At 33.9% G+C, this 12,699-nt stretch overlaps 1 protein-coding gene across 4 annotated transcripts in view; it reads left to right on the top strand.

Annotated features, from left to right (window-relative positions):
- Positions 1-1,634: 1,634 nt before the first annotated feature.
- LOC106475598 (ribose-5-phosphate isomerase-like) overlaps positions 1,635-12,699 on the top strand; it is a 23,298-nt gene continuing 12,233 nt past the window's right edge. For 2 of the 4 annotated variants that reach the window (XM_022379665.1, XM_022379663.1), the window contains exons 1-6: positions 1,635-2,141; positions 3,266-3,326; positions 5,018-5,073; positions 5,652-5,711; positions 9,019-9,152; positions 9,486-9,624. In XM_022379665.1, the coding sequence (XP_022235373.1) occupies positions 1,908-2,141; positions 3,266-3,326; positions 5,018-5,073; positions 5,652-5,711; positions 9,019-9,152; positions 9,486-9,624 (684 nt within the window). In that variant the 5' untranslated portion in view covers positions 1,635-1,907. The remainder of the gene's footprint in view (positions 2,142-3,265; positions 3,327-5,017; positions 5,074-5,651; positions 5,712-9,018; positions 9,153-9,485; positions 9,625-12,699) is intronic. The other 2 variants (XR_002608915.1, XM_013936274.2) reach the window with 1 other exon arrangement.

Raw genomic sequence — 12,699 nt, 5'->3', positions numbered from 1 at the left:
CGGCTATTGGTGATTTCTTCTTCAGGTTTGGTATTCCATATGAACTGCATTCAGATCAAGGCCGTAACTTTGAATTAGCTGAGTTCCATCAATGCTGCAAGTTATTTTTCACACGAAAGACTAGGACAACGCCACTTCATCCACAGTCTGATGGGATGGTAGAAAAGTACACTTGGATAGGAATTGGCAAAGTTTTGTAATAGCTGCCAAGATGACTATGATGTCCTACTCACTCCACTGTTGATGGCCTATAGAACAGCAGAGCATGAAGCCATTGGATACACTCCAACAAAGCTGATGTTTGGTCGGGAACTTCGGTTGCCAGTGGATCTGATAACAGGACGCCCACCTTATGAAGAGGTGCCTGAAAATGTGTCAGAGTTCGTGAAAGTGTTATCTGAAATGATGGATGATATTCACCATCAAGTGCGTTCAAACTTGAAAACGTCTGCTGATTCCATGAAGCTATGTTATGATAAGAGATCTACTGAAGTCAGCTTTGTACCAGGAGACAAGGTGTGGTTGTATAATCCCAGGAAGACCAAAGGGAAGTTTCCAAGTTGTCTTCTCCAAGGGAAGGCCCATATGACATAGTGGATCGTCTCTCAGACGTGACTTTCCGAATAAAATGTGGTCGGCGAGGTAAACCAAAGGTGGTGCATGCCAACAGGCTTTGGCGTTATCATGGTCCAGGACATTTCAGTTGGAACGAAATGAACAATGGAACAAATGACGCTGCTGAAGATGTGTCACCTGAAAAAGTCACTGTTGAGAAAGAAACTCAACCCGGTTTTGAGAAGGAAAACAGTGAAGCCGTTAATGAAGTTGCTATCACTGATGTGACTGTTACCGATAATAGGACATTTCCTGATGGAGGAGATGAACCCCACGTGAAGCAGAAGCCAACGAGACAGAGGCCAGTACGGAAGAAGATACGTCCTGTAAAATTAGGAGACTTTGTTGTATTTTAATTTTGTGTATGTAAATTCTGTACATTTAATCAAGTTATTGTTAATTTTCTATTGGGTTAATGTAAATGGCTATTGTTCGGGACTAACAATACTAAGGAAGGGGCAGTGTTACGACAGCGGAAGTCATGAGTTTTTAGAAGGATCATGACTGTTTCTGGCAACTCTAGTGTTTGTCAGACGCCCTCTATTTTAGTATATAAGTCCGACAAATAAAGCGGAGAGAGATATAATTGCAGATAGCAGATTGAAGAGAGATATAGAGACAGATAATTGAGTCAAGTGAGCGGTAGTAACCGTAAGTAAAGTGCGTGAATCGTTGTGAATTATAGCGTTTGTCTGAGTTGAAGTGATTGTGGAAATTCTGTGTATTGCAAAGTTTTATTTAAAGAAAGGACTTGTATCGCTGAAGTTCCTCGGGGAGAATTTATACCGGAAATTAACAAACGACCAGAGACGTAACAATACTTTTAAATAACTACACGGATTTTGCCTACGAGACTGCCGGGGGTTACAAAATCAAATGTGTTAAAAGTAACACAATTCAATATATTCCTTTTGTTAAACAACAATTGTTAAATTATACAATAGGCTTAATGCTAATGTACTATGACAAGTATAAGGTATAATTAAGTATATTAGGAGAAACCGTGAAAACACAATGCACTTGTTTTTTTTTTAACTTTTATGTCGTATATTTCTTAGTTGATAACAATAATTCTCTGCTTTATTTCTATAAACTTTAGGCTTTGCAAGTATGTATCACGCACGATTGAGTAAATCTTACCAGCCCTCGCAATAAAGGGGGATTTTTATTTTCAGAATAAACTTATGTCATGGCTGTTAACATTTATAGTTTAGTGTTTGGGAAACTTTTAGTAAAAGTCAGAGGGATATACACGTGAAAAGCTATTTGATTTCACCCGCAGGTGCCTACGCATGGACGAAATGTTTACAAAAGCATCAAACGGGTTCCGAGAAATTCGGGCAGTTGGAGTTCATGTTAAAAACGGCTTTCGGATTTGTACCAATGGAGTATCTCAAGATGTGAACAGCAGTCATTTTAAGACAAGATATCATCCCCCTTTTTTACCAGAAAGTGAAAGTAAACTACAGCCAATAGAAGTTGGGAAAAAATCAGCTGCATGGAAAGCAGTAGATCATCATGTGATGGTAAGTTCGATATCAGACATTTAGTTTAGAAATTAGAGCGAAACATACCCAGCCCCAAAAATATAGATTAATAAAAAAACTTACCAAAGGCAAGATTATAGAAGTTAGAACTAAAAGTAACAGATAGACATTTGGTCCACCAAGGCCCGTTATTTAAAACTTATGTTAAATAATAATAGCTCTAAACTTCTTTTTTAAAAAAAAAACAATGTTGGCCATTCAAAGCTTTTTTAATGGGCTGACTTATCATCCCAAATAGTATTACTATTAGTAATAGTAGTAACATGAGGCTCATCATATATGTTTATCCAAATTTCAAAAACTGTAAATATTAAATTCAAAATAAATAATGTGAAGTGCATAAACCACAACATCAGTAAACCATTCCACAATATTGTAACTAATTAAAAACAGAAACAAAAAAATATTCTGTTGAATAACAAGTCAATACCTAGGTTTCTAAACTTTAATTTTATTAGTGTATCACCTCTTTTATTTCCAGTCTTTTCATTCCATGACTATAACAGAAAATCCATAGTAATGATCTCTGTTAGCTTGTATATACACTTATTTTCAACATGTTGGTATTCTTACTGTAAGAAATGGACCAAAAGACAAAGTTGTACACAGTACAGAAACCCCTATAATTGAAGCCAACAATTCTGTTTCCTTATTTCACCAGAGCTAATCATGTATCAGTGCACTTTGGGGTTTTTTCAACCTCTCACTGCAAATGAATAATGTACACTTCCTTTGTCAAGGCCTAGAGCTTCATTCTCAAGTTCCTCATCATTTTCTGAACAGCTTCTACTTCATCATAAATAAAATTGAAGTAAAATCCCTCCTGCACTTAATGAATGGTGGTTTTTTTTCTTTAGCATCCTCCATTTTAGAAAAAAAAATTGTTTTTTAGAAGTTAATATTTGGATAAACTAGTATAGAATTCCAGGTATACTATATTTAAATGTCTATGTTAATAAATTATTGTTTTCCCACAAAGCATATTTTGGTATACTTGTAAGAAGGAAAAGGTCAAGATAGAAATATATATTGTTGTATATCTAAATCATTGCTGCTCGTTTTGCACTAGCTGAATCAGTATACTTTCTAAACCCATTTCTTAGGATAACTTTATTGTAGGAGTTGGAAGTGGATCAACTGCTGTTTATGCAATGGAAAGATTGGGTAAATACTTTTAAGTTTTTGATGACTGATTGGAAACATAGTAAAACTAATAATTTGCTAGTTCTAAGCTTTCAGCACCAGTTTTGTATTTTGTGTTTCTTCTATTGAAATGATTAATATTTATGTGTTTGTTGAAATTAAATTTTTGGTTGGTTTATATCATTGTTGAAAAAGGTAGCTTTGTAATAAGTAGGAACTTTGAGAGGTACAATTAGCAGTTTATGGAAAAAATTATTTTGAAGATTTTTGAATCCTGTTTTATATTTAGTTTGGTGAAAAGTAATAGTATCACCTCTTACCCTTTGTTTCTCAAGAGAAAATAAGAGGTCTAACCTGTACCCATAAAATAAATAACCCTTCCATCCATGGAATCATCATAGTAACTCTTCTCTGAACCCTTTCCAATAAGACAATATCCTTTTTTTAGATAAGGAAACCAAAACTGTGCAGAGCATTTCAAGAGAGTTCAACTAGATATTTGTATATAAATAATTCTCTCTTTTGACTTCATTATTTCTCTTTATACACTCTAAAATTCCATTAGGTTTACTACTGAAAACAGAGAACTGCCTCAATGACTCATCAACCATTATTGCCAAGAACCTTTTCTTCAGTCACTGTACTAATTATGTCCCTCTCAAAATTATTAATGTAAATAAGAAAAGGCAAAGACCAAAGCACTGACCCATGAAGCTTTCTACCAGTAAAAAGTTTCCAGTTTGACTGGACTGTTAATAACAACCTTTAGCTTTTTCTCATCCAACTGCTCTACAATTAAGTTAACTAGTCTCTCTCCAACTCTTGCTGATCTGACTTTTCTTATCTTCTGTGTGGCACAAAATCAAAAGTTTTATGAAATTGTTAGTATACTGAACCCACACCCTTTCTATTAACCAAATAAAAAGTAATATATGTGAAAAATACTTAAAAGATTACTAAGTCAAGATTTCCCTTCAATGAATTGTTATTGGTTTGATTTTCTTTTATATCATATTTCACTGAATAATTCTGCAAAGCTTCTTTTATTAGACCATAGAATTTATCTCTTTAAAGTAGTAAGACTAACTGGCTTATAATTTCTAGTAGTAAACCTCACAACCTCCCTTTAAAAATAGCAGTAACATTGATAATTTTACAATCTTAAAACACTTGCACACTGTCTACTTACTTACCAAAACTGAAAAAAAGGCCACCTTTCCTATCTTTGACCTCCTTTAAAAGCCTTGGGGAAAATGTACTTATATTTTAAAATTTTATTATACAATATAGAAAACTCAATATTATCATAAATTGTAATAAATAGATCATTATTATAGGAAGTATGTTTAGTTGTAATTAACATGAGCTCTCCCACCCCAACTCCTGACCTGGTGGCTTGGCATTAAATATGAAGGCTTATAATATTGAAAACCAGGTTTCAGTACCTATGGTGGGCACAGCACAGAAAGTCCATTTGGTATGTTTGTGCTTAATAAGAAACAGGAATTATGTGCTACATGTATTATAGTATACAAATAAGAAACAGAGGAAGAGTATTTTAAAATACAGTTATTACTTTGTGCTTGAATATGTTAGTGATTTTATAGATATTTGTCTCACCTAAGTTTTATATAATTATTTGAAACTGCCTTCATCACATGTGGATGCAGTAAAATTGTTAAGTGTTCAGTGGCAGTCTCCTTTATCTATAGCTTTGAGAGTTAAAGAAGAAGGACTAAAGATTTTGTGTGTTCCAACTTCATTTCAGGTAAATTTTATTTAAGCCACTTTTTTACCTATTTAAAAAGGTGTGTAGTTCTAAGCTTTGATAATTGTTTTAATCATTAGTGATTTGTTACATGAAAATAATACAGTACTGTATCCACATACAGTTTTATTTTTAGTGAATATGAAATAAAATATAAAACTACTAAAAAATTTTCAGAGACTGAAGAGAGTATCCACTATCATTATTTATCATAATTTGAGTGACTATGGATATGTTTTTGATGCACAACATGATTTTTATAGTGTATTATTTCAGTTTATCAATGGCCACATTAAATCATAGGAACTTATCTGATAATATCTGACTAGCACTCTTATCTATTGTATTTCAATAATCATATGAAAATATAGATATAAATTTGATAATACTTTACTGCTATATTACTTTATCATAATTTATTAGACACATGAGATTAGAGACATTCACTTGGCAGTCACTTATCAATATTTGTCTGTATTTCACTGACCTAAAAATTATAATATTTAGGTAATATCTGATAAATATTTATCAAGCATTTGTGTAGTTTTAGGTGTTTAACAGTAGCACTTTATATTTAGTCTAGACAGATAGTGAAACAGCTAGGCTTATCTCTGACTGATTTGGAAGAACATCCTCAGGTGAGTAAATATAAGCTTTCTTTAATTTTGAATAATTATAACTAACATTTGTTGTTAACTGTTTTGTACCATGCAAATTTGCATTTATAGTAACACAGGTCTTATAAATAGTCTAATGTTTAATAGTTTTTTTTATATATATGATTACATTTTGTGCAGTCTTTGAAAAATATTTTACTGTTATCTGTGAAACAAAAGTATAATTACAATCTATCTATTAGCTATTCTATTGATGTTTTACTGACCCTGTATTTATAATTTACCCTTGAAGATACTTGAAAGTGTGGCATCAAAACTTACAATGTTTTAGGCCCATCTAATCTTAACATCATCATTACAACCCTCAGTTCCTTCTAGCAAACAAATGAATTACAACATTAAAAATACAGCTTACAACACTATCCCTTTCTAGATTGAAGTCCCTTTAACAGTTGTAATAAAAAAAAATTACACTAAACTGTCCATTGACCAAGTAATTTTGATGGTTTTCTTTTCTAAGAACTATGTTCTACAGATGGAATGATGTCTTATCTCTTGTTGTCACTGACCATCCTCTTACTGAGAGAGTTCTTCATGGCTTGGTGGTCAAGTGAATCTACTGGTAGATCCATCCTTGATGATCCTCTAGAAGTAGTCTTGACAGGAACTCTGGGCTTCTTCACATTTTGAAGTTTTGCTGATATGTTCTTCTTGCAAGTTACCAAGTTGGCCACTCTCTCATTATTATACTTTCAAAGTGATCATGGAGGATGACCTTTGACTTGAATTGCCTATCCTCTGAACACCTATTTAACTTTGAAGTTGTCTTCTCTTGTTACAAGAACTGTTCACCTATACCATTGAAATCCAGTTTTATCAGCATTTAAATCATAACTGCCTTTTGTTTTATCATAAGCTGACTTAAATCTTCCCTGGGTAAAGTCATGTATGATATCTTGTTTTTTCACCTTCACAAGAGCTCCTCTAACCACCAATTCCTCAGGACATATTGGAGTATTTGGTTCCACTAGGATCCAGGTGCTAGATGAATAATTATTGCTAATAACTCCTGACATGAGTATTCTACTCTTTGGTGGTAACTATAACCTAATCGAACATCTATATCTATGTATAAAACCAGCTCCCAGTGTGTACTCCTCCTCAATGTCTGTCACCAACACATCTTGAGATACAGAAAAGCTTCATATAATAAGGGAAATTTCCAATGTTCATTTTTATGGAACTTTATTCTCATATGCTGTTTGCATCAATCCTTCTTCTTTCTTCATCTATTGAGGCAATTTCCCATCTTTCATTAACAAATCATATACAACAGTTGTAGCTGTAGAACCAGAGTAAATCAGCATACTACAAAGTTTTTTCCATCTATAAACTTATGGACTCATGGACAATTTTCCTCAACTAATTAACTTCTTTTCTCATTTGGAATAGATAAGATATTTCTACCTGAACTTTGCCTCATAAATCCAACTGCTTCCTGTTTTCTTGATGTTGAATTTGCTCTGTGTTATTTCTATGGTTTGGTTAAACTCTGTCTCTTTGGCTTAATAAAATCAGTTGATTTTTTTATTGTCTTAGCTGTAATGGCCAGGTTCCACACATCTATAGTAGTTACCTCTTTCTGGTAATTTTTAAAGGAGCTCTTATTCCATAGAGGCCTTTGCCTGCAGTTCACAGCAGTATGTCCCTTCAAGTTACTCTATAACATCTTTTGTCCTTGTTGTTTATTTCCTGTGTTCTGTTTAACTAGTTGCCTAACTAATACTTTCAGTTTTTCTACCTTATAGATAGGGGGAATTGATGGTTCAATACTACAGGATCTAATGTCCCCATAATTTCTAGATTGCACCATTAGTAGTTTATCTATGATTGTGATGGATTCAAGTTCCATTGCCAACTGCAGATCTTCCTTTGAAGACATGCAGCTACTTTGTTTCAGCCTGATTTTCATATCCTCTTCTACTATGGCATCTATATATGGCCTGTGCAAGGTATCCATAATTTCACAAAGAATGTTTGGATAAAATATTAGGGCAGACCTTTCCAATCTTCCACAAATTTGGCTAAAGCCTCTTAGTTTCCTTCATATCCTGTTCTGGAATTTTGCTCTTGATACTTCTTTCTGATGTGACACTATCAACCTGTTGGACAAGGCAACTACCAATGCTTGGGAGTTATTAGGGCTCTCAGGTATATGGTTACTTAATGTTGTCAAAGCTGATCCTTTAAAATGAACAGGAAGATGGATGGCTTGTCATGAATTTGATTCATGAAGCTGCACTTAGACTTTGCCATAATATTGGAAACTAAAGGAGATTTAAAGTGGTGTTTAAAGTTATTGGAAGATAAACTGCCTTTGGAAGGAATGTTTAAGTGTTGTAATAATAAGGTCAAAAGCAGAGACTTATGAACAAGGAATGATGAGTATAGCCATTGGAAATCATGAGCTTAGCTTAATATTGGGCAGATTACTTCTCTGTTAGAGTTAGAATTGTATGAAATATCTGATCTGTTGATATTGTGTGTTCTTGTAGTTTAAATTTTTTCAAATGTTTGTTGGGTATGAAAGGTTATATTATGACATTGCCACCATTCAGTAACAAATGCATGGTATAGTTTGACAAAGGGTAGTTACTTTTTGACAACTTCATTTTTAAGAAGTTAAGAGTTTATTATATTAAAATATTCTACATATAATGATTTTCAAGGTTCTAACAATTTTCAGAACTTGAATGTTGTTTCTGATAAATAGTTATGTTAATAATTTTATTACAGCTTAGCTTTCAATTTTATTGAAATCTGTACTTTTTGAAGTGTATTGTATATTAAAAAAAAAACGAAATTAAAACTCATGCTGAAAGTTTCCATAAATCAACTTAATTGACCCTATTATGATTAAGGTATCAAACGGATATACATGCCAACATGACTTGCGATATTTGGAAATGATTAACTTTAAATTAATTATTATAAAGTGCTAGACCTATATGGACCTCTATTAGTGCAAAAACTGTAGGTACATAATGTACCCGTATTAATAATCAAATACTTAATAATGAAATAAATTTTTATACTTCTAAAATTAAGTTATTTTCCTTATTTTCCACTATTAAAATTTCAAGTTTGTCTGTTTGACAGAACATCTCTTAGAAGAATTTTTAATATATTTTCAATTTTTTTTAAATGTTTGTGTACATTATTGTTCATTCCAGAATTACAGGCACAAATATACTTGGAAAAAGTATTTAACACGGTATTTTAATCTAGATACTTCACACAGTGTTAGTCTGAAAATATTTACTTTCAGGTAGATGTAGCCATTGATGGAGCTGATGAAGTGGACTACAACATGACCTTGATCAAAGGAGGAGGAGGTTGCCTCACTCAAGAAAAAATTGTTTCTTCTTGTTCCCAAAATTTTATTGTCATTGCTGATCATAGGTATCAATTTAAATATTTTAATTGTCTCATTCCAAGAGAAAATTCTCACTCTTTAATGTTTTTCACTGTTGCTTATTATGCATCAAGCTTGCTTAATTTATAGTTAGTAGAATGGTGTTACTTTGTCTTTGTTTCCAATATTACTGTCATAACCAAAGGTAGTACTGACATGTATCTTTATGTCACTTTTTTTTTCTATTTTGAGGTATTTCTTAAACTTTAACTTTTATTTCTGTAGTTTGAAACTATGTGATAGGACAGGTTTTATAAAAGAGTAAGAAGATTTCAGGAAACCCTTTGAATAACTGCATATACCTTGTTACTTAAATATAGGAAAGATTCCAAAGAACTTGGACAAAATTGGACAAAAGGGATTCCAATCGAAGTTATTCCGATGGCCTTTGTACCAGTTCAGAGACGACTTGAAAAGCTTGGTGGAACTCCTGTTCTTAGAATGGCTATAGCTAAAGCAGTAAGTATACAAATTAATCCAAAGACTGAAAAATTATAATAGAACATTAGAAATTAAAGTAGTTAGTGGGTATACCTACTAGGGTTTAACTATTATCTGTGTTGTAAAAGGATATGGGGTAAACTGAATTAAAAGCCAAAAAATCAGTAGTAGTATTGCCATGGTGTATATTTGTATTTTTATATTATTTTAGTTTTAACAATTGATACATTTGAAGGAAAACAAAGTTTGTAAATAAAAAAGTATAATTACACTTTTGATGAACAACATTATTTATATCAGAAGGGACACAGTTAAACGTTTTAGAATTCTACAGATCCTATCTCTTCAGTATCTAAAGCAAAAATGTAAAGAATTACATTAATCCTTAGTAAATTACTAAATTACACTGCTACATTATCTTTAATCTTTAGTAATTTACTTAGGATTGATGTAATTCTATATATTTTTGCTTTAGATACTGAAAATGGAATCTGTTGAATTTTAGTTTTATTTCCAAGATTCCAACATCATTCAGAGTTTTAAGATATTTTTTAAACAAAGTGATTAATTACTACAGCCATCTTTTATATCAGTATAAAAATTAGATTTATTATTTTTATAATGGCTACTATTTTTGAGAAGTTTTGTTCCAAAATATACCTCCTATAACACTACAGCTATTACCCAACTGCTATGGTTTCCTTCCTTTGCCCAACTAAGCCTTGGTCTGAATTTTTCTTGATTGCTCCAGTCTTTTATTCTCCTCTTAATTGCTCTTGGTGATATTTGTCATGTGACACTCTCCACCTACATCAATGTGCCCTCTATCCTGGTATATATAAGCACCTCATTCAGATAATATTATCACTTTTTCTCAACAAAGTGTTCACTAATGTGTTTCTCTGTACTACAACCATTGGAGATACTTTGAGCATTCTTTGTGTTACCTAATTGATTTTCATAAAAAATAAATTTCATTAGGCAAGCCGATATATGGTATGAAATCCCATTTTGGGATCAGCCACCTCTGGCTCCTTTTCTTCAGTTGGTCCATCGAGTGTGTGATGTTTTGAGTATTTCCCTAGGTTGCGTTTGAGCCTGTACCTTCCTTGATGGGTGAAAGGTCTGAAAGCAAATACTTAGTTCTCCCTCCATCCACTGCAGTTCATGCAGGAAGTTTTATTGCTCACTTATGTAAAAGGACAGCTATGCCTTGTCCACCATGGTTGTCAGAACTAAGTGATTTAGCCTACCACCTCCAGATGGATGCGTATTCAGACTCTCAAAGAATTTACCTGCTCCTGGAAATTCAGGGTTCTAGAATGGAGTCTGTAGTCAACCTGAATAGATCACAACTTTCTAGGATTCATCTCACCCTATATACGATCCTAATATATTTATTCTTCTTCCAACTTTGGTCTGATGACTCTCAGGATCACCAAGTCAATTTGATGACGAGTTGGGATCATTGTTAGCATGTACATTGATTCGATTGTCAGCTTATGCATTCATCCCTGTTGTAGTTGGTGTCCATACTTTCCTCGGTTCCTACAGAGGGTCATAGTTCAGCCCCTATTTGAGGGTCCCGATATCAGCCCCCTTGGTCCATTGGTACCAAGAATAGATTCTGTCCATGTCTATGAGGTTCTTCCGTGGTGACTGTTGTTTGCCTATGGGATCTGTGGGGGCTCATCTCTGATAATTTCTATATATGTGGTAAACCTTAACCACAGATCCATGGACACTGCAGGTCCTTGAGTTAGTATTAGTTTTCAGTTCACATATTCACCACCATTTTCCACCCAACCTGTAGTGTTTCCACCTCCCACAGATACTTGGATTTTAGAACTTCGTTCTAGGGGTATCAGTTTTGTTCGTCTAGGGGGCAGTGGAGAAAGTCATCCCAGTTCTTCCAGAGTTTTATTCCCATCTATTTGTTGTGCCCAATAATATAGGAGATTGGTATCCAGTCATTGTTCTTTCTCATCTTTATCAATTTCTGGACCTCCAAGGTTCACAATGGAGTCATTCCTCACTCTGCATTGACATTTTTTTACAAGGATTGTGGATGTCCAAGTTTTATGTTGCTGACTCTTTTCAGCACGTTTTTATAGCAGCAGCATCCCACCACTATCTTCATTTTGTGCACAAAAGTCAGATGCTGCAGTTCAGGGCTCTGCCCTTCAGACTAGCGTCGGCACCATACGTGTTCTGTCAATTCCTATGAGTTTTTCTTGTCACCTCTTTTCTATAGGCCTGTGCACACACCATTCTATGGATGACTGGTTACTACTGGCACCATCTTGTCAGTTGGAGGAACGTCACACTCAGATTCTACTTTCAGAAGCACCTAAGGCAGGCTTCATTATCAGAGCTGAGAAATCTATTCTCACTCCTACACAAGATATTGTCAGTCTGGGTATCTCTTTCAACACGTAACTCAGTCTGGCTCAGTTAAATCCCATCCGGCTCCAAGCTATGAAACAAGCAATCTAACTCTTATTCACACCTCCTTCTCTCACTGCAGGTTCTTTCTCTTTTGGGGATGTGGGCATCACTGGAATCCCTCATTCGTTTGGGACTTGTGCAGAAAAGATCCCTTTAATTGTCTTTATGTGACCAATGGATCATGAACAGTGATTCACTGGATTTCCCAATTTCCTTATTCAGGATCATTATCTTCAATCTCAAATGATGGTTAGATCAGAACAATACTCTGATATGTGTTCCTCTGCCACCACCTCATCCAGAGATCTGTCTCTTCAGGGATGGAGTGCATATCTCAATGATCAGGAATTCCAGGGTCTATGCATGAACAAGGAGGCTTCCCTACACAACGTTTTAGAATTTCTTGCTGTTCAAAGGGTGATGTCTTATGGACTGGGCATATTAACTCTCTCAACATGGGCTCAGTCAATTTGACAGACCACGTGACCTCTTTGTACTAGTTCAAAGTCTTTATAGATTTAATACTTCTAACTTTCAATATGGTGTGTATATCTTCACAAAATTTGGCAGATTTTCAGTAAACATTATAAGTCTTTCACATACAAAAATCATATTTTTAGTGAAGCATTTTTAATAAACTACCCC

Source organism: Limulus polyphemus, unplaced genomic scaffold (assembly GCF_000517525.1).
Source record: "Limulus polyphemus unplaced genomic scaffold, Limulus_polyphemus-2.1.2 Scaffold8858, whole genome shotgun sequence".
Classification (NCBI taxonomy): Eukaryota; Metazoa; Arthropoda; class Merostomata; order Xiphosura; family Limulidae; genus Limulus; species Limulus polyphemus.
The sequence above is the reverse complement of the archived record's forward strand: the minus strand, read 5'-3'. Positions and strand labels throughout refer to the sequence as shown.